Consider the following 22,196-nt stretch of genomic DNA (forward strand, 5'->3'; position numbering starts at 1 on the left):
GGAAGTAGAATTCAGTGACTCAAGAGTAGGAGAAGAGTCAGATTGTAGGAGTTAACCAGGGTTGTGGGTGGAGTTTGAGGTTATGGAGCAGGAATTATAGAAATTCAGGGATTGAAGAATGGAGGGAGGAAAGCAACATGAGATCTTGAAAAACCAACTATAATTGGTTATTCTAGTTTCAAATCCTGGCCCTGCCACTTGTTACTTTTATGACTGAACAACTGTGTCTAAGTTCCAGTTTTCTCATTTGAAAGAATAGCAGGTTTGGTCTTGATACTATTCCAGGTACTGTTCCTCAACATTGTATAATCAGACCAAGACTGGCATACCACAGCCTTGGGAAGATAGGAAAGAATTCTTGACCCCGAGGTTGTGATGATTAAGGGCAATAACAGGCATGTGAAGAGTGAGTGGAAAAAGGAGAGGGAGAAAATCAGAATTACAAAATAATTGAAAAGTAATTCAACTTTATTATTTCCAAGTTCATTTGTAATATAAGGAACCCAAGATAGACAAAACATTCCCAGTTATAGGTCATGTCGACCTGCCTTTAACGGAAGGATGAGAAAATCATGTGGTTTAAAGTAATGTTAGCTCATTAATTCCTTCATATACAGAAAGATAAAATTTTCTTTAAAATAGTTCTTAACATTTTGTGAATATACCTATCTTCCTCCCCTACCCTATAACTGTGCCTTTCAACAAAGAATTAAGAAGAAAGAGAAAAAAAGCAGTTTAGAAAAATAAATCAACATATCAGCTGAGTCTGACACCATATGTAATTTTTCACCTCCATAGCCCTTCATCTCCATAAAGAAGGGAGGGGAGTACAATTTCGCATCTTTTCTGCAAACTCAAGCTTAGTCACTGTAATTACAGAGCATTCAGTTTTTTCCCCCTATTTACATTGTAGTCATTGGATATATTATTGTCACAGTTCCATTTACTTCATTTTCTTCCATGCTTTTATGAATTCTTCATAACCACAGTGTCTTATGGTACAACGATAAATCGTTACATTCACACACAATTTGTTTAGTCATTCCCCAGTTTATGTCCATATGAGAATGGATGTCTTTGTTTCCAAGTCTTTTAAAACTTCAAAGAGTGCTGCTATGTATTTGCTGTTGTATATGGGACCTTTTCTGTCTTTGACACCTTTAAGGCTATGTCTAATAGTGGGATCTCTGGGACATTTTCTTAGTATAATCCTAAATTTCTTTCTTGAATGTTTGGGCTAATTCACAGCTTCTCCAGCAACATATTAATGTTCCTATATTTCCAAAGTCCCTCCAACACTGACTATTTCTATTTTTTGCCATTTTTGCCAATTTTGTGGGTGTGAGGTAAAACCTTGGAAGTATTTTGATTTTTAGTTCTTTCATTATTAGTGTTTCAGAGCAATTTTTAACATGGCTAATAGTTTGCAAATCTTTTTTGAACCATTAGTTCATATTCTTTAAGAATTGATTCACTGGGGAATAAGACCATTTGGTCTTATTTATTTGTGATAATTCAATATATCTTGATATCAGATGGTTATTGGGAATATTTGGTGCAATTTTTCTCAGCCAATAACATCTCTTCTTAATCCAGTTGCATTGATTTTGTTCATGAAATTGCTGAAGTGACTTGCCCAGGATCATACAACAAATAAATGTCTGAGATAGAAATTGAATCTAAGTATTCTTGACTCCAAGACCAATGCTCATTAAGTCACACACTACCTCCATTTCCCTTAATCGATGAGGCTTTGATGTGTGCAGTTTTATACTATTTAGTATGAATTTGGAGTTAGAAGCCCCATTTTCAGTTTTGGGTCTTATCTCTCCAATACCTTCTAGCAGTGCCAGTATGGGTGCTCGAGTTTTAGTTCTGGAGTGTTAACATGCTCATTTGTACGGTGTCCGTACTGATACTTGCATTATTTTACCTTCCAGTGGGACTATTAACAAAGTGTTTCACAACCACCAAAGTGCTAAGTAAGTGTGAATTTTCACCACAAATTTCTTTGCTTTGCCTTTTTGTAAAGAGTATGGTCAGGGATTTGTTTTAGCTTTTTTGCCTTGGGAGACCAGAGGCTCAGTGAGGAATCTGAAGTGAGGACCATGTTCAGGACTGGTACTGTTGTTATGATAACTCAAAACAAATCAAATAATTCTACAATTAAAATAAACTTAGATCCCCAAAAGTGTAATGTTTAAAATAAAAGCCTCAATTTCTCTTCACATTGTGTTCCAGTGGAAACAGGTAGCTGTGAGTAAGGATAATTTTGAAACAAAACATTTCAATGCTGACTGTGTTGCATTAAAGACTACAGTCAGTGAGGAAGTGATGTCAACATTCTCTCAAGCAATAAAGCTATTTCTAATGTGTTGAACAATCACTGAAGAAATCATTACCCCTGTGTTGTCTTATGCAACCAAAGGGGATCTGGCTCTCAAACAAAGTGATCTTATATAAAAATAAAGGTTGTTTTATTGACTTGTAGTATAAAAAGCAATGGGCATAGTTGATGGAGTGCCAGGCCTAGAATGAGGAAGACCTGAGTTCAAATCTGACCTCAGACACTTACCTAGTTGTGTGACCCTTGGCAAGTCATTTGACCCTGTTTGCCTCAGTTTCTTCATATGTAAAATGATCTGGAGAAGGAAATGGAAAACCACCCCAATATCTTTGCCAAGAAAACCCCAAATGGGGTCACAAAGAGTTGGTCACAATGGAACAAAAGCAACAACAATTAAAAAGCAATGAAGCACGTTTTCAAATGATGAACTATTGACATGAAATCAAAGCATTTAATCTTCTCCACAACCCATTTAATGAAAGCATACCAAGGAAATGAAAATACTATTGATATTACATGTAAAGATGACATTTTCATCTAATATCACAAAGTAAATATTTTCTTCTTTGATTTTTTTAACTTGTTAAAAAATTACTTGTTAATATCCACTGCTGATATTTTCCACAATTTTCCAAAAATATTCATAGGGGTCTTTTCACAATGAGTAACAGACTTACAGAACTCTGATCTGTGTCTGAATGCTCATAGCCCTGTCATAGATTCGGTCACACATAGGTCTTTAAGAACCATAGCTGTCCAGAACCCATGAATTCTTCAATGATATAATTTCTATTATCATACTGTAGATACAGTCTTAAAGGTATACATTTCGTTAATACACTAAACAACATGCTTAGATACTTAAGGAAGGAAGTGAGACACTCATCAGGATGTTTTGACATCATAATGCCAGCTCTAAAACCAGACTATATTTTTTTTACTGGACTGACCAGATGTCTCGGCATCATGGAGTAAAAGCATGGAAACAGGTTTTAAAAAATAAAACAAGGAGAAAAACACAATTTCATTTACAGAAATAAAAACTAAAAAAGGGGGGGCAGAGTGGAAAGATAATGGTATTTTGGGGCAAACATCCTTTTTCTACTCTTTTTTTTTTAACATCTTAGCTTAAACCTAAAGGAAACATCTGATTCAGGACATCGCATACCAAAAAACAATCGGGAATTGTTGAATTTTTGAGGTTTGTCTTCAATTAATTCTATATCAAAATACGTAAGCAAGAGAATCAATAACTGTTTTATCTCAAGTACTGCGAAGAATCGGCCAGGACATTTGCTGATTCCAGATCCAAATGGCATTAGGAAATATGGCAACTGTTGTCCATTTTTGTAAAAAGTAGTTTTCTTCTTGCCATCTTCTACAAAACGATCAAACTTAAACTCCTATAAGCAACAATTGAGATTGTCAGAATTAGTCAGGTTACAGGAAATGTTTTTCATTCAATTTGATGTCTCTAAGTTTCTTTCTCTTTCTGATTTCATAATCTTTACTAAAATTCTACCCATTTCAAGAAGTCAAACTTGAGTAACTATAAACAAAGTGTAGTTTCCCATGTGACTAACTCAAACACTACTAGGAAATTGGTCCCTGTACACCAAATAAAAAAGTAAAATGTCCACTAGCCTCTCCATTTTCTATTATTATTGTTATTATCATTAGCCGGCATTTGCATAGTACTTAAAGTTTGCAAACAACTTTACATTTATTATCTCATTTGATCATCCCAGCAACCCTGAGGATTAAGGACTCGTATTATCCCTATTTTACTGATGAAGAAACTATGACTGATAGAGATTGTGACCTTCCCAAGGCCACATAGCTAGTTGACAACAAACATAGGAATCAAACTCAGATCATCCTGACTCCAAGTTCATCACTCTCTGCACTCTGCCTCCTTGTGATCAGATGCTTTGTGTATATTCTATCTGGGAAGACATATTCTTAAGAATACTAACTATAGAAATGCTCATATATACATGGATATCTGCCCATATGTATATGTATATATATATGCATTTATATTTCTGTATAAACAGATCAATCTATTGATTAGTTGCTCAACAGATGAAAATAAATAAACTCCCTCACCACTGCCTCCATCACTGGGCTTCTTCTCCACTAGCAGTACAATAAATGCATGATTTTCTAGCATGTTCCCCCTCCCCTTTTTGCCATTTCAGTAGATTTCAATACTTAGGGGTTAGAGTCTAAAGAAGGCTCAAACTCAGAGCCATTATCAGTACTTCCTAAGGCAGCATGGTAACTTGGAGACCAAAGACCTGACCTTCAAAACTTGCCTTTGTCATTTATTAGCCACATGACCTTGGGGCAAGCTAACTCAATCCACCCCAGTCAGAGTTTCTTCATCTAAAAGATGGGGATAGTAGTACTTACCTTGTCTACCTCACAATGTTGTATTGATAAAAAACAATTTGTAGTTTATTAATGCAAGCTCTTAATCATATTACTCATTAGATAGGCTTTTGTGGGCTACCTTGGGAGCCTAACCATCCTTTGTGGCATTGTTTCTGTAGGAAAATACTTTGCAAGTATCCTACAATCAATTTATAATCAGACTTTTGGAAAATAGCCTAATTGTAAGTGGAAATTACCTGTTAAATTATTCTTAGGACAGTGCTTACTCACTCACTGACAAAATGGGACAAGGAGTTAGAGGGGGACTGCCAGTTCTAGGCTCCAATTAATAAAATATTGACTGCTTGCCCATTTTTTGTTTGTATATTTTCCCTGTGGAAATTTTATTGAAATGAGTTCAAAATAAGAAACTCCTTAGGGTTAACTCTGGGTTTGAATCCAGTTTCATATAAGTTACATTATTTACAATAGAAATATTATGGACACAGTTTAGCTTGAGTATTGGGCTTGTCATTTTAATTTCTTTTTGCTGCCAAAATGTGATGGTTCAAATATCACTTGAGTTTCTGAGAAAAGGCTGGGTGACCTTATTTTAGCCTATGGCAAATTAAGCTATTTATTCAATTAGTGCACGTGGTGTGCATGAAAATGACCAGTTCCTTCCCGTATTTGGTCTCTCATCAGCATTAGTCCTGCTCAGTGCACAACTTTCACATGAACTACAAAAATTCAATACAAAGAAACAAGTCAGAGAGACACTAGCGCAACTTTTGGTAAAACAAAACAAAACAAAATACTACTGTAGGTAGCTTATTTCTAAAACCACTGAAAAAGTGGTTTCATTATTTTCTTGCCTGAATATGTTACTTACCTGATCAGAGAAACCATTTTTTGAAAAGTACTAACTGACTGAGTCCATGAAATGTTGAGTCCAAAATCTGGTTGACTGAGTTCATGATATGGTCTTGTCAAAATTTACTCAAAAAAAGTAAGGTACTTCATGTCTGTGTTTTCTCGGAATCTCAATAAGCAAATACACATACATACACATACATGCATACATATACACATGCATAAATGCAGCTGAACTGGAGAAGGAAATGGAAAACCACTCCAGTATTTTTACCAAGAAAACCCCAAATAGATTTGGATAGAATTAGACACAACTGAAAAAAGAGTGACCAACAGCAACATACATACATACAATCCTATGATTCTGTGATAGTAAAACCTCAAAGCCATTTCCAAACCTTAAAAATTGAGGTCCTTCTCACCCTATGCCAACTTTTTGAGCTTTCCTTGTCACAAAATCACACTATCATAAATTTGAGTTCAATGGAAGCTTAAAGGTTATCTACTCCAATCACCTCATTTTACAATTATGGAAACTGAGATCTAGAGTAGATAAATGAATTGACCAAGCCATACAGACAGTAAGTCAGGATTTGAACCCCAGTTTCTTGGAGTCCAAACTTCACCACTTTTTCTCCAAAATGAAGAACCAAATAGAATTGGTCAAAGAAAGGGGAAAAGAGTGATGAACAGTCATCCTGATTTTAGTTGTTAGTGCATAATTTTTTACCACTGAATCAATGTCTAACTGGAACAAAAAAGTTAATTTGTGAGGCTTTGTGAGTGTGTTTTTGTTTTTAAAGCCATGATAGACCAGAGGAGAACCAGAAACTTCTGAGGGCAATCAAAGTATTTTATTAAAATACTTGCTTTCATTTGCAAGAGCAAAACTATTGACTATCCCCATCCCAACCCACAAATTTTTAAAACTTTGCTTTGGATGATGTAATAATAATAATTATAAATGTTAAATTCAAGTTTATTAAGCATTTAATATTTGCAAGTCACTCAGGGGAAGAAAGAAAAAAACAAGAACAGCCCCTGCCTTCAAGGTGCTTACATTCTACTAGACAATGAAATTTTTGTGATCCATTTTTCCCCTTGACGTGTCAACTTAGATTTCAAGTATTTTGTAATATTGGTGGATTCAGTATTGTATGGTGCTAGGGCATAAGAGAGATGGATATGAATTGACCTTAGCAGTTAGAACAAAGGACAAATATTCAGTCTTACAAACTGCTTTCTTTTGGTAGAGGTAAAATCAGAAGATAAACTATATTGCTATTTAGGATCAGCTAGCTGAATTCTCCTCAAATTTTAGATGAGGAAAACAGACCTAGAATGGGGAAATAACTTGTCCAACATCACACAAATAGTATCTGGAAGAGCCAGGACACAAACCCCAGCATTCTTTGACTTCTGATTAGCTCTTGCAATATAAAATACACAATAAGTATGCATCCCCTCATTTTAGAGATTTTTGAGGTTATACAGGCACCCAGGATGTGGCTCATGGTAGCAATGTGACAGGCAACTTTAGTGAAGTATTCATTAATAGAAGGGATATATTTCAGTGATGTTTTTCCTTTAGTCACAAACTTCATGATCAGATTTTAAAATAAAATACCAAGTATTCCAGGTGAGGCATCCCTTCTCTTATTACCCTGCTTCTACCTTAGAGGAGCAAAAGCTTCCAGGTCCTTTTGATCCGTCAGGGAGAAACTCCTCTCTCTTTTACGATGGGACACTTTTCCAAACCCCCAATTTTAACTCTAGCTTTGTGAACAGCACTTTAATCAATAATTTAAGATGGAAACAACAAGTCAATTATTTGCCCTATGGCTCTAATCACCATTCTGACTTCCCCAATTTAAAACATTCCTCACTAAGCACAATTCCCCCAAATGTGTTATCTTCTCCTATTAGAATGTAAACTCCTTGAGGGAAGAGATGATCTTGCTTAGTTATTTAAAGGTGGATATCTATTGATTAATTAACAAGCTACCCTTTCCTGATACCTTCATCAGGTGAGAATACCCCTATTGAATAAATCACTAACTCAAAGGCATTCAAATGATATATAACTAATAAGCCTGTTCAGAACTTAGTGTTAGTATTAAAGTGGCAAGCAGAGACAACAGTTACAACCAAGCCCCTAAGAGGGAATGGCTTGGGCAGGTGGGGGTGGAGAAGGTTGGTGCTGTGGCTGGGAGAAGAGGAGGATTAAGTCTTCTGTCTCTTTCACACCCTTCACCCTGATCTGCCAAAAGAGAAACTTGTGAATTTCAGAAGTCAGAGGATTTGGATTTCTCACTGGCATCCTAGAAGCATCCATAGCATAGTGATGGCTAAAGGCAGTGTCTCATTTACATTGTCCTTCCAATGGCAGGGCCATGGTAAGCATCCTGTTGGAAGAAACATGAGGGAAAAAAAAACCAAGCACCAATTTTTTTTTCCAGACCTCCAGTTGGATTCCATATGTGGTCAAGAATCCTTGGAGAAAATGTTGCATGAATCCAGAGGAATTTTACTGCATTGAACCCAACCTTTGAGTAAGAGTCACAAGCAGAGGACAGGCCCCTTAGTGAAAGAGACAGAGAGTGAGTGCCTCAGTTTTTCTTGGCCCTAATGATAATTTCTTAGAATAGTTGGTACCTTAAAGTGTACAGATGCTAAATACTAAGCCAAAACAGTTTGGTTGTTCAACTGAAGGAGAGGGTGTCACTTCCAAGTGAACCCAGCTCTAAATCTCACATGTTCTGTGAAATTCCCTAGCTATCACTTTTTGGAAGTGGATTTGCTTTGCCTTTAACATTTTTTTTTCTTTATTATATTTGAGTCAGAGAAGGTCATTTTAGCATAAAGGTTTTGGTTTAGTACTAAGCAAATAATAACCAGATAAAATTTGTAAAATTTTTCCCACTGAATCTGCATAACTCTGTACTTGAGGGAGGGGGACATTTTAAATTTACTGTACATATGAGACTATATATATGTGCAAAGTTGGTTATTTGTAGACTCTTTCCTGTATGGCACAAGGGAAGGAAGTAAAAAGATAATGCTTATTCCTTCTGAGGACTCCAGAGAACTGTGGTTGACTGTGGTCAAAATGTTCCTGACCAATATGCTGAAGATGGCACAGTTTTAAACTGGTGACCTGCCTGACCTATCTTCAAAGGAAATCAACCCAGAAGCCAAAAAGTTGTGTTTTAGAAGCAATAGAGGAACTAATCCAATGTTTATGCCACAGCTAAAAGCAATTGTATTATAAGAAATGCTTTGTAGTAATCACTTTGATTCTGAGCCTATTGTATTAGAGAGCAAATAAATGTTTAAGAATGGAGTGTTTATCCTGGATTATGGTGAGGCTTTGTTTTTTAATTTCTTATTATATCTTCTCAGAAAACATCCTTTGTAAGATGTTAATTGGCTAATTGATATGGAGGAGAAATTAATTAGTCAATTAATTACATACTATGATGATATTACTTGGAGAAATAATATTGAGAGAACACACAAGATGGGGGCTCCTGAGTGATAGTACTAGAAAAATAACCTCCAAATACCTCTGGGTTACCCCTAGAACTCCAAGGAGAGGAAAAACCTCAATCTGGGAACCTTACTTGCTAGTGAATTGTGGGTTGAGGGTTACTTGCAGGTGACCCAACTCTTTAATTGCTATGGGTAGAGCCCACAGGAACCATATTCTCTGTAATCTCTCTAGGATTAGGTTTACCTTTTGAGTTAGGATGCCTGATTTTCTTTTTCTTTAATGTTAGTTCAGTATTAAACCTAGCTTTTTATGTGGGTCAGGAGTAGCAGGACTCATAATAGAGAAAAGGAGAGGGTGAGAATTAGGGTTGCTCCTTGATCCCACAACAGTTTGTTGTAGCACCCGGTACTTAGGAGAGTGTAGAATACAGAGACTTCCTCATCCCCCTTGGGAGAAAAGGAATAGAACCCCAATTCCTGATGCTTACGGTCTGAGACGGCTACACTTGTTCAGGAACTATGTAAGGGTCTATAGCTAATGCAATATTTATGGCATCCACAATCACTATAAGTATTGTGTGACGTTTGATCGCAAAATATAACAAACTCTCCAGGTAGAGGATAGAACTGAAGGATTTATTTAGATACCAGAAAACTGAATCCTAAAACCAGTAAGTCGATTCCATCATAGTACCAATGATATTCAGAAGCCATAAATCACTGAGAGCCACAGCATCCTTCAGCCTTCTCATAAACCAATACAAGATTTATATTTACTCACAAATCTCTCTGTCTCCTTGCCTGAGAGTCCACTCTCTCCCCCACCATCTGGCTAGCTCTGATTCCCAGTTTCCTGTGGGCTCTGCTTCCCTTCAGCAAATTCCCTCCATTACAGGCTCCATGTGATTACATTCAGTCATTAGGGGGCAGAGTTTACTTTCAAAGCAGGAGAGGTCTTCAAACTCCCCCCAGGTCTATTAAGGGGCAGGGAAGATCTTCAAATTCCCATTCCCTTTACAGGGTCTAGGCTTTCTTTCTGAGAAGGAAGGTTTGATCTTTTTTCTTTCTTTTTTAAACTTTTCTTCTTTTTTTTTTTTAAAGCAATTGGGGTTAAGTAACTTGCTCAAGGTTACACGGCCAGTTATTTCTGGGTATGGTGCTAAGTATCTGAGCCCGGATTCGATCCCCAGGTCGTCCCGACACTGGGGCCGGTGCTCTTACTCGCTGAGCCACCTGGCTGCCCCAAACTTTTCTTCTTTTATTTGTGGAATGGAATAAGGAAGGTCTTTTGAAAGTACCAAGATGTAGAGTAACTTACTAGAACATTTTAAGTGATACCTGTTAAAACTTATCACCATGTATTGGGAAGTATGGCAGAATGTTAATTGCCAGAGTTGATTATGAACTGTCACATAAGACTTTTTCTGGCACTCTTTAGAGCAAGATATTGGGGAAGAAATTCAAAACTCACAATGTAGAACCTCCCTAAGTCACTAGAACATTATTGAAGATTTAGGAATATGAACTTTGCAAAACATACTCCAAAAGCTGCACAGAGGCAGCAGATATTAAATCTGGGTGAGAGTGGACAGGTTGTAGTTAATTGAGTCACTCTATCACCCTCTCTCGATTAAAAGTAACTAACAAGATACTATAACTATTATTTTTCCAAGGTGAGAAGATATTGAATTTATTGGTCAATTAATGTTGTTGCTGTTAAGCTGCTTCAGTCATGTCTGACTCTTTGTGATTCCATTTGGGGTTTTTTTGGCAAAAATACTGGAGTGGTTTGCCATTTCCTTCTCCAGTTCATTTGAAAGATGAGGAAACTGAGGCAAACATGGTTAAATGACTTTCCCAGAGCTAGTGTCTCAGGCCAGATTTGAATTCATGAAGATTAGTTTTCCTGACTCCAGGTCCTGCGCTTTAACTACTATGCCACATAGATGTCCAATCAATTTATAAAAGGCATTAAATTAATATGCCTTATGCTGAGTGGGTCTTCTAAAAATAGTTAGTGTGGAACTGATTTATTATCTAGGCAGGGTCCAGGGGAAAGCAGTTTCAACCAGTCCTCTGAGAGGGAATCACCTAGTAGGGGAAGAGGGAGAAGAGCTTTAATATTCCCCGAGGAAATAAAATATGAACACAGGACCTTCAGAGAGTTTGAAGATTTGGACTTCTCATCAGTGTTCTTGAAACATTCCCCTGGATATGTGTCGGCATTGGAAGCTGAGGACATTGGAAGCCATATCAAGGAAAGCCTACTTCACGCCAAACTGCACAGAGCCTAGCTGAAAGCTAGTTTATGAGGATCTTTCCTCCATAAAAAAAAAAAAAAAGAGAGAGAACTGGGCTTTGCTCAGAAGGCCTTCCAGGAGCTATGGTATCCTTCTTTTGCCTTTATGCTCTAAGTCTGAGCCCACTTTACTCTTTATTCTATATACAATTATGAGAAAATATGCTCCTGGTTTGGGAGTATGTTTGGCATTAATTGTTCTGCATATGCCATCTTAGAAAAGAGACTTAGAGGGGCGGCCAGGTGGCTCAGCGAGTAAGAGCACCGGCTCCAGTGTCGGTATGACCTATATCAAATCTGGGCTCAGATACTCAGCACCACACCCAGAAATAACTGGCCGTGTAACTTTGAGCAAGTAACTTAACCCCGATTGCTTTAAAAAAAAAAAAAAGAGACTTAGAAAATTTCTAAAAGGTAATTAAGTCCATAGTTGAATTGACATTAATTGATTATCAATGGGGGAAGCATCACCATGGGAAATTGGGTTTAATAGCAAGAAAGATACCCACAAGTCCTTGGTGCCACCCCTAGAACATTGAGGGGGAGATGTAGCCAATCATTCTCCAGGGATTCAGGCTGCCAATGCAAAAGAGATGATAGGGAATGAACTCAGAGCTTACGTTACACTTGTATTTGAATCTCCAGGCTTGGAACAATATCTTGCATACGGTAAATAAGGTGAACAGAGCACTAAACCTGGAGTTAGGAAGACTTGAATCCAAATCCATCCTCAGATATTTACTGTGTGGCCTTAGGCAAATCACAAAGCTCTGTCTGCCTCAGTATAATAATCTGTAAAATGGGGGGCATAATAGTATTTACCTCCCAGAATTGTTGCGAGGACAAAGTGAAATAATATTCATAAAGCACTTTACAAACATTAAAGTGCTATATAAATGCTACTTACTATTATTATGTTTTAAATTATTCATTCATTCATGGTCTCCCCAACAAACATACACACAAGATGTCTGTAAACTCTCCCAAGTGACAAGCTGTAGGAATACAGTGTTCCTCTTAGAAGAAGCCTAGACCTTGGCCTTCTCCAGAAATTATATTTGAGGAACTGGTACAATGTTCTTCATCACTACTGCCACAGACCTATCACTAAGCAGGATAGAACTTTTCCTAATCCCAGCCATACTCAGGCCAATTCTGTTAAAATTCAATTTCAGTTCAAATTAAAAAACAATGCTTGCTTTTCCAAGAACATTTATTAATCAAAGTACTGATATATACAAGGTATATCAATATACATAGCTCCACAGAGGACATATAAATCCATCAGCATGGGAACCTCCAATTACCAGAGAAGATCATAGCCACTCTTTAATTTGGCAGATAAAACCTAGAGATTAAGTGATTTGACAAAGGCCACAAAGCTAATAGGTCTCAAAGGCAAGATTTGGTTTCTGGTCTTCCTGACTCCAAGGCCACCCTCCTATCCACTACACCACCCTGTATCTGTAGTATAATGTAATAAATAAAAATATGCAAACACTGGGCTGATTATTAGTATCCTGGAATCATGACGAAGCCACAGAAAGTCACAGATTTTTGTTCCACTTCTTGAAGAGAGGATGCTTTCAACCAAAACAGTAAACACACCATGTATGATGCAGCAGTCTTTCCTCACCTCTGTGGTCTCTTGTGAGCCTTGATACTATGTTCTCTTAGTTTTCTTCTCCCTCAGCAATCTCATTCCCCTGGTTTTTCTGCTCACCTGCTCACTCCATTATTACAGAAAGGTAAAACCAGAAAAAACCTACAGTTTTCAGTGTGCCAGCCCAGAATATACTTAGGGTAGCAGAGTAAGATTAATATTTTAGCATTAATGACACTGCATTTGCTTTTGCATTCGGATATATGCATAATCTTCATAGATGTATGTCAAAATTCATAAGGAGACCATGGAAACAGATTTTTTTCAAAAAAGAGCTATGGTTTAGTCTGTACTGTATTATGTGGAATTTCCTGGAGTATTCTAAATTTAGAATGCAAAACTAAGGAAAAATGTGGCTATTTCATCAGTAAATGACTTATGTGAAACCTAAAACTCACTCATCTTTTTTTGATAGATTTGTTTGATGAGGACTGAGATCCAACGATTGCTTAGCAGCAATTTTATGGAATTGTAAGTTATTTTATTAACAGGCATTATAAACAGATAATGCTAATCTTATTTAAAAACCATGAATGCCACCCTGGTGAATATACAGTGTTCACAAATAACTAACTTAAAAGTCTTTCCAATTTCAAAAGGCAACACACAGCATACAAAGTATATTAAACAAAGAAGTCATGATATGGATCCATGATCAAAGTGTCTAAAATAGTATATATGTTTTCCTTACACTCAATATCCTTGGAAGTTTCTTAGAAGAAAAACTTGAGCTTGAACACCTATCTACCCTAATCCACTTAATATTTATTTGCTGGGGTCTCTACCAACAAAAACAACAAAAAGATATGAAAGCTATTACTTGACCCCCTCAAAAGCTATGATATAAGGGGCAGCCAGGTGGCTCAGCGAGTAAGACCACCAGCTCCAGTGTTGGGATGACCTGGGGATCAAATCTGGGCTCAGATATTTAGCATCACACCCAGAAATAACTGGCCGTTTAACCTTGAGCAAGTTACTTAACCCCGATTGCTTTAAAAAAAAAAAGCTATGATATAGAAGATTAGGTGAAATGAGGTCAAAAGTTTCTGGGACTTTAAAGTTCTTGTGGCTTTAGCTGTATCCAGTCTGATGTTATCTGAATGTGAAGTACTCAAAGTCTTTGTCTGCAGTGACCACAACCAATACTGAGCTAGCTGAAGAGACATACTCTGTATTTGAGAAGACCCCAGATCTGAAGAGCATGAGGGTTATTGGTAGGTACTAGGAGGTTTTCCTGGGGGTTTAGATTTGTTTTGGCCCCAGAGATCACTTTTTAGCAAAGCAGAACAGTTGGGTTACTTTAGAACATTTAGAGAGTTCACCAGTACTACCCAATGCACTTTTGGATCCCTGACATGACCTAACTGGCTGTATACCAGGATATTCTGGTGCCCCCAAGAACTACTGCATTATGATAGGACCAGCTGGGATGCTGGCTGACACACAGAGACATTTTCCCCTATTAATCATGTTCACTCCCATCATAAAAATCTTAAAAGCTGTGAGAGGCAAGGAAATAAGCTGGGGGACCAGTGAAAGCACTATATTAAAACTTCATGATATTTTTCTAAAAGTCTAAGATAATTTCTTTGGTTTTATTTTACTTGATAATTTAAAATCTTAAGGCTAACATTAGTTCAACATATTAGCTTATACATTACTTTAAGGGTTACGAAATACTTTCTGTGAGGTAGATAATATGAGTTATTTACCATTTTACAAATGAAGAAATTGAAATACAAAGGAGATTAAGTGACTTGATCAGGGTTGAACAGCTAATAAATGTAGTAGAGACACCTTGGTCGTGTTTTAAAGTCATTTTTTTTAGAGATCCTAAGACTTTGGAGTCGATGATGTTATAGATTTGTTATTGAGGGTTATAGACTTTGTTTAAGCCTATTCCTATACCATACCATTCTCTTCTTCTTAAGCAGTGAGAACACATTAAAACACTGACTGAATGAAGAGCATCTAAAAAGCACTTACTATGTGCTGAGAACATTAGTGATACAGATTAAAAGTATCATTTTTAGTAGTGATCCAATTTATAAGATAGTTAAAAGCTTGGTAGGATAGGAGCAGCTAAGTGCAGCAGCGGATAGAGCACTGGGCCTGGAGTCAAGACGACTCAACTTCCTGATTTCAATCTAGCCTCGGGAACTTACTGGCTGTGTGACTCTGGACAAGTCACTTAACCCTGTTTACCTCAGTTTCCTCATCTGTAAAATGAGCAGGATAAGGAAATAGAAAACCACTCTAGCATCTCTGCCAAGAAAGCCTTAAGTGGGGTCATGAAGAGACAAACATGATTGGAAAACAACCGAACAATAAAGGCTAGCAAGCAGGAGTTACATAGAACTTTGAGTTCAATTCTAGAACATGTGAGTCTGTGAGATCTAAAGAAGGCTGCCCCTATTCCGTGTTCATTGTTTAAAATGCAGCAGCTCTGGCCATGAATGCAAATGTTGTTGCTAGAAACTGATCATTCTTCAGTTTGGAACATTGCAGTCTCTGACTCACTTGCAACTGGTTGCCGTATATGTTAGCTGGGTATTATGGAGGATACTCACAAAAACCTGCTTGAAACAACAATAATCATAACTTACAAATGTATAACTTTATGGAGCATTTTGCTCACAAGACCCCTTTTAAAAAAGTGGCATATTATCAAGTAGCTACAAATAAGGAAAGTAAGGTTCAGAAAGGTTGTGACCATGCTCAGTGTCATACAAGAAACAAATGATAGAATATTTAAAATAAATCTCCAGATCCTATTTTTTAATAGACACAATAGGTGCTTTCCTTAAAATGAGAGTGAGGATGAAGACAATGGTCATTATCTGTAATTAGAGTACTCTACTGGTCAGAGTTACAGCACTTTGGAGATTTTTCCAAAATGCTTTCAGAAATATAAATTATCCTTTTTTTTGGTGATTGACCCCATCTTTAACTTTATAAATTAGACTATATATATATATATATTTTTTTTGAGGGCAATTGGGGTTAAATGACTTGCCCAAGGTCACACGGCTAGGTTTGTGTGTGTGTGTGTGTGTGTTAAGTGTCTGAGACCGGATCCGAACTCAGGTTCTCCTGACTCCAGGGCCAGTGCTCTATTTACTGCGCCACCTAGCCGCCCTAGACTATATTTTAATCCAGTCAGATCCACAAATATCTAGCTACTTAGATGGTATATCTGAAAATGATCCGGCCATGAACTTATATATAAGGACATAGAAATCTACCTTCCAGAAATTGCATTTCACTAAAGAGACCACTGTCACAACATCCCTTCCCTCAAAGCTAGGGAAGAGTAGGACTACATTTAATTTGCATGCAGGTGATGAACTTCAGAGGTTGTATTAAAGGATGAGCTAGGGTGGATTAATTTCCAGTCTTTGATATTCATTAACTCTAGCTTCAGAAAAAAATACAAGGAGATGACACAATTATACCCAGAGCTTGAGAGTCAAGGCAACAGTTTTACAAACACAAGTTCACAACACCATGATAATTGATCAACTAGGGGCAAATCCCTATGATGAGAGGTAAAACCAAACCAAAACAAAAGACCAAAAAGCTTTTGAAGCAAAGAAAACCATGCTGATTTTAGAGTATGAAGAGTAAATCCTACTTTTTTTAAAAAACCCTAAACAAGAAAGTTCACATCATTCATCAATAAATCCCTGCTCTCCTAAATTCAAATTCAGCCTTACACTTTTACTAGCTATGTGACTCTGGGCAAGTTACTTAATCCCAATTGCCTCAAATTTAAAAAAAAACCCTGTTTTATAATTTTTTAAAATAATTTTTCTAACTCTGTATAATGCTTCCTCTGATTTTTATACTTCTATCCAATAATCCCCTGCCAAACAAAGTCTATATTTATCACAACATTTATGCGTCTAAATATAATGATCATTGTCTTTGAAAAGAACAGCAGCTTTAGCACTATATTTCTTGGTAAATGTGATACAGTGAAAAGAGGGCTAGATTTGGGTCACAGGATAAGGGTTCAGATCAGAGCTGTACAATTTGTGTGTCCTTTCCCAAATGTCTTAATTTCTTTAATTGTTAAAGCCTTAATTGTTCATCTGGAAAAAGAAGGGATTAGACTAGATGACTTCTTAGGTTTCTTCCAGCTCTAAATCTATGATCCTATGACATTTTGGGTACTAGAAAACACAATATAAAGTGGGAAGACTTATTTGTTTGTTTGGAGTAACAACAAGATAAAAAGAAAATTCCCATGAAAGGCAATGAACTAGGAGCCTAAAAAGTAAGTAGCATGCATCAGCTGAATGTTTACCTTAGGCTGCTCAAAGATTTCTGGGTCATAGTGCAGCAATGGTGGGTAAATGATGGTGGCATCTCCTTTTCGTAGATTGACTTCTTCATTTCCTAAATTTAGGGTGGCATCCTCTTCATTAAAACGTATATTGGCAGAAATTGAGGTCATTCGTAAGGTCTCATTAATGGCACTTTCTGTAGTAAGAAAACAATCAACAATTATTTATTAAGTTATGGATATTTTTAGAAGGACTCCCTCATTATTCATATACTGCTTGCCTAAACAATCAACTGAAAAAAAATGTTTTTTTTGCACACACCCACCAGGGACCAAAAGGGAAGCAACTCATGGAAGCACCCAGTGAGGAGTGGGAAGGCAAGAAAGCAAAAGAGAATTTTAAGATGTCATGATCCCTCATACTTTGATACTTTGGTGTAAGGGAGTAGTAGACCTGACATTGCCAGTTAGTTGGAAAGAAAGTTATAAGCCCTAAGCAATCCTTCCTTTGGAACAGTAATCATTCAAACTTTCAGGGGAAGCAAGGCAACCTAGAGAAAGGTTGTTCTATCTCTTTGAAAAGTGCTAAAATTTTTCAAAGCTAGATTAGCTGTTAAAGAAGCATTGAGGCTCTTATGTTAGTGGAAAATAAAGTGTGATTCAGTATTTGTTGGGAAAATACTTTAGGAGAAACCACATCCTTCTCAGGACCTAGCTAAAATAATCAGGCTCCATCATGTCCTGGAAGATTCCAGAAACTGAACGTCCTTGCTTTCCCAGTGGCCTTCACCTTTTGCTCCTAGCACGACAGATTTTATGGCTAATTTCCGGCAATTTATCCTGGCAGTTTGAGGAGGAATTCCTTTGGGAATAATATGCATAATTTGCATAAATCATTCTGATAGCATGCATATCAGGATGTAGCTCCTGTCTATGTCTGCATCTTTCTCTTCATAATCAAAACTGACTATTTTTCCTCTAGCATGTATGGGAAGGGGGCTAGAATATAAAACCTGATTCCTTCTATTCATCAAAGCAAAAACAGCTCCAAATAGTTTATTCGCCACAAAATGATAAGTAGCTATGTTTATAGTTTGCAGTAAAACATATGCATGCACACACACACAAATTCTCTCCTTGTGACCAGTCAGCAAGGCTTTGTGGCCCACAGTACCCACAGGTTACATTATTAAAGATGGGCACTTCACAGCAGAATTGTGTCTGCATAAAAGATAACAAAGTTGGTTTCACTAAAAATTAAATCTGTGCCCAGCTTGCATAATATAAAAAAGGGGGGAGGGAGGTTTGAATGTTTTGTCACAGGAGGTTTTTCCCTAAGCGTGCATTTGTCTAAAGAAATGAGGCTGCGGTCAGCTCTGTGTGGCCAGGGTAATGATTCGATGTGACGTACAATGAGGTTGTGCATATTCTTTTAGACTGCCTTTGTTACTATAATCAGGCAGAGTCAAATCCGTTTGTTGATGAGGAAGCCAGTAAAATACACACACACACACACACACACACACACACACACAACAACAACAACAACTTTTGTTCCAGAACATGGCCTCGACCGCATATAGCCACAAGGCACCTGACACGATAGATTTCAACTGGCAGCACTGGCAACCAAACTTTCCAGGGTACGAAAGGCAATGTTCAGCCCCAGCCGAATGTTGTCAGCTTTCTTGGAAAGCCCTGTGAGGGGATAATACCATTTTAGCCTATTGTTGGAAAATGGTAGCTGACATATGTTCCCCCAAAAAGTCCAGGAAGGAGGGTGAAGGAAGAAGAAAAGCAAAAGAATCCTGGAGTGTCCCCTGTGAGATGGCAGGTTCACATTTACCAACATGAATAACAACAGTCAGAGCCTACTGGCTGAGTTGCTCCCAGGAAGCATGACAGTCTGGGCCCACTGCGGTATCACAAATGACAACTGGGCAAGCCTATCTTATGCAGAAGTTAATCACAATAATGGAGCACAAAGTGCAGCTTAGTGGTCAGATCATAAATGACAAATCTGTCTTACCTTCCAGTACCAGTTATGTGCGGAAGGCGAGCTTGGCTCTTGCTCTGAGCAGTCATGCTGATAATCATTAGATGACAAAAGTAATGAGTCACATTATGATCAACAAAGGAGAGTGGAGCTTATGTGGGCCTGCAACGTAACACACACGCACATGCACACACACATGCACATGCACACATTATCACAATGCACACACATACATGCACGCACACATGCACACACACGTGCACATGCACACACACGTACACACACATGTACATGCAGAGTTCCTTTTCCAGAAAGCCCATGTATATATGTGGGGGGAAAGTGCTAAGTTGAAAGAATGACAAGTACCCAATAAAAACCACATCTACTTGCAGTTGTCATAGTTGGGCAGACACCAGCCAGTGCTACTGACAGACCAGCTGGGCAGCTCAAGAGGACTTCTATTCGGCACCATGAGGAACAGTAAATTATCCAGCACGGTAAAGCAACATCTGTTTCTGTGCTAGTGCCGAACAAACAAGGCAATTTAAAGCATACCAAGGGATAACCAAGCAGCAAATGAACATGACCCTCATTTTTCCCCCCTTCTTACACATGAGGTGCTAAACTTCCTTGTACAAGCTCCATATCATGGAGAAGCCAGGTTGCTTTTTGATAAGGTGTTGTCAGAGTTTTTTTTTTTTTTTTACAGATTTCCAAAATGTAAAGAGAAAGCTCGTAGTATTGTTATTCTTAGAATCCTCCTACATCTATCTTCACTTCTTTTATACCAAAGCTAGCACTTAGTTCTCAATTCACTCTAAATTTTTTTTAAAAAGAAACCCTGTTTCAATATACTTATAAATATTCAGTCTTTAAACCTAATTTGCTATACTTAGTTCGCATGCCTTCAAGCATTTGTCTTCCAATTTCCACTGAATAAATGCGTACTAATGAGAAATAGAGCAAGCTGCTGAGGCAAAACTGGGTGACTCCAGCCTGGCCTGCCACCAGCTTGTGATAGGCAGGGAAATTGAGTTAAAATGAAAAGTCTTGTCAGCTGAAATACAACATGGTAGCCAAACAACAAGCTGTCAATCACCCAGCCCAGACAAGGGACTGCAGGTAATAAAAGGTCATTGGGAATCATGAGTTCATTTGGCTTTCACATGTAAGTTGATTTTAATTAAACACAATCTTTAATTTTGAAATGTTTTACAAAACTTATTGTGTGTAATTGATTGCTAATCTATACTAACATTTAGCAGGTAATGGGATACTCTAATAATGGACTTATTAGAGTGGATTGTAGGAAAATTTATATCAAAAAGGCAAATAGTTTGATCGCTTACATTATGCATTTCAATGTGCCAACAATAGCCATGATGAGGATTAGAGGGACGATGTCTGTGCTTTCAGATAAGCAAGACTGACCAGCCCATCACAGACAACAGACTCCTCCTCCAAGCCCTGCCTTCACCTTCAACATTCTGATTCTCCATTGCTGCCTTCATGCAGCTAGAAAACAGTTCTTTCATTCCCTCTCTTAGTACATAAAGTTGTTTTCCAAGCAGTTATGTCTTCCAAGGCCCTTGGTGATATACTAGAACAAGAGTACTTCCCTAGGTGACAACACACAAAGGCAGAAAAATACAAGGAATGCTGTCAGATGGAGATACACATATCACTTTTACACTGAAAAGTTTCCAAAAATGGGCTGCAAAAATTGACAGATGATTTTGATTTACTGCAATGCGTGACACCCAAAAACATAGGCCTTGGGTGTCATTTAAGAATAACTCACATTACTATAGCAATCTAAGGCTTTCAAAGCACTTTCCTTATAATGATCCTGTGTGGTATACAGCATAAGTATTATTAGTCCCATTTTGCAGAGGATGAAACTGAGGCTTTGTGACTTGCTCAGTGTCACACAGCTGGAATGTGTCAGAGATTCAAACCCTGGCTTCTAGTCTTTAAGTTGAGCACTTCATCCACTTATGCCATGTTATCTACGTGTACTTGTCTTTATTGTAAAATGAATATACTGTGACATGGCAATCTATTAATATCGACCATCTTGATTGGTGTGGACTGTTGTACAATCACTTCCACTATGAATGCCGATGTACATAGGCAATGTGGTAGAAGCTGGTGGTGAGGGCAACATCAGTTTTGTTGTCTTCCTAGTTCTGCTGTACACGTGGACTTAGAAGACAGGGGTGAAGGGATGTGATTGTTGGAGTTCTTGTTCGTCCTTTGTTCTCAAAAAGGACCATGGTATGAGGGAGGTAATACCGTGACATGCCAGTGAATTGGTTTTAAGTGAGGAAGGGCTGTGCAAAATCACCAGCTTCACTTTCTCCTCCAAAGCCATCTGAGTCCAGTGATAACATATAGATCAGGATGACTGGAAATGGCCCAGGATGCAGAGGGAGACCTTGGTCTTTTTAAACTAAGGTCTTTAGTAGGCCTCAGTTTAACTGAGGCAGCACCCATTCAGTGATTAAGGATAGGTAAGAAATGAGGCAGAGTATGTCTTCTTAACCTAGTTTAAAAAAATCAGTCTGGGAAGGGAAAACCCTCAGTGTTTCTGGCCAAAATAGAAAAAACAAATGCTCTCTCAGTCAGGGTCCAAGCAATGACCAAGTGGGGCTTGGTCTCGGACTTATTGTTGGCCAATCAGTGAGAGCCATAATGATTTGGGTTTAAGGCAAGGTCCTTAAAAAACAAAAACAAGGTTTCAGCATCAAAATTTACATTGCTTTGGGCAGAGCATCTACGGGTAAGGGTATGATACCTTATGTGGACAGAGGAAAAAGGAAGGAAAGGGGAGGGGAGAGGAGGGGAGGGGAGAGATGGGGG

The 22,196-nt window shown here is 37.8% G+C and overlaps 1 protein-coding gene across 1 annotated transcript in view; it reads right to left on the bottom strand.

Annotated features, from left to right (window-relative positions):
- Nucleotides 1-450: 450 nt before the first annotated feature.
- Nucleotides 451-22,196, bottom strand: part of CYP7B1 (cytochrome P450 family 7 subfamily B member 1) — a 303,001-nt gene continuing 281,255 nt past the window's right edge. The window contains exons 5-6 of the mRNA XM_069100023.1: nt 17,360-17,535; nt 451-3,750 (exon numbers count right to left, since the gene is read on the bottom strand). Of these exons, the coding sequence (XP_068956124.1) occupies nt 3,463-3,750; nt 17,360-17,535 (464 nt within the window). The 3' untranslated portion in view covers nt 451-3,462. The remainder of the gene's footprint in view (nt 3,751-17,359; nt 17,536-22,196) is intronic.

The sequence above is a fragment of the Petaurus breviceps genome, unplaced genomic scaffold, assembly GCF_028583685.1.
Source record: "Petaurus breviceps papuanus isolate PSGF00001 unplaced genomic scaffold, PetGlider_PUasm1.0 38, whole genome shotgun sequence".
Classification (NCBI taxonomy): domain Eukaryota; kingdom Metazoa; phylum Chordata; class Mammalia; order Diprotodontia; family Petauridae; genus Petaurus; species Petaurus breviceps.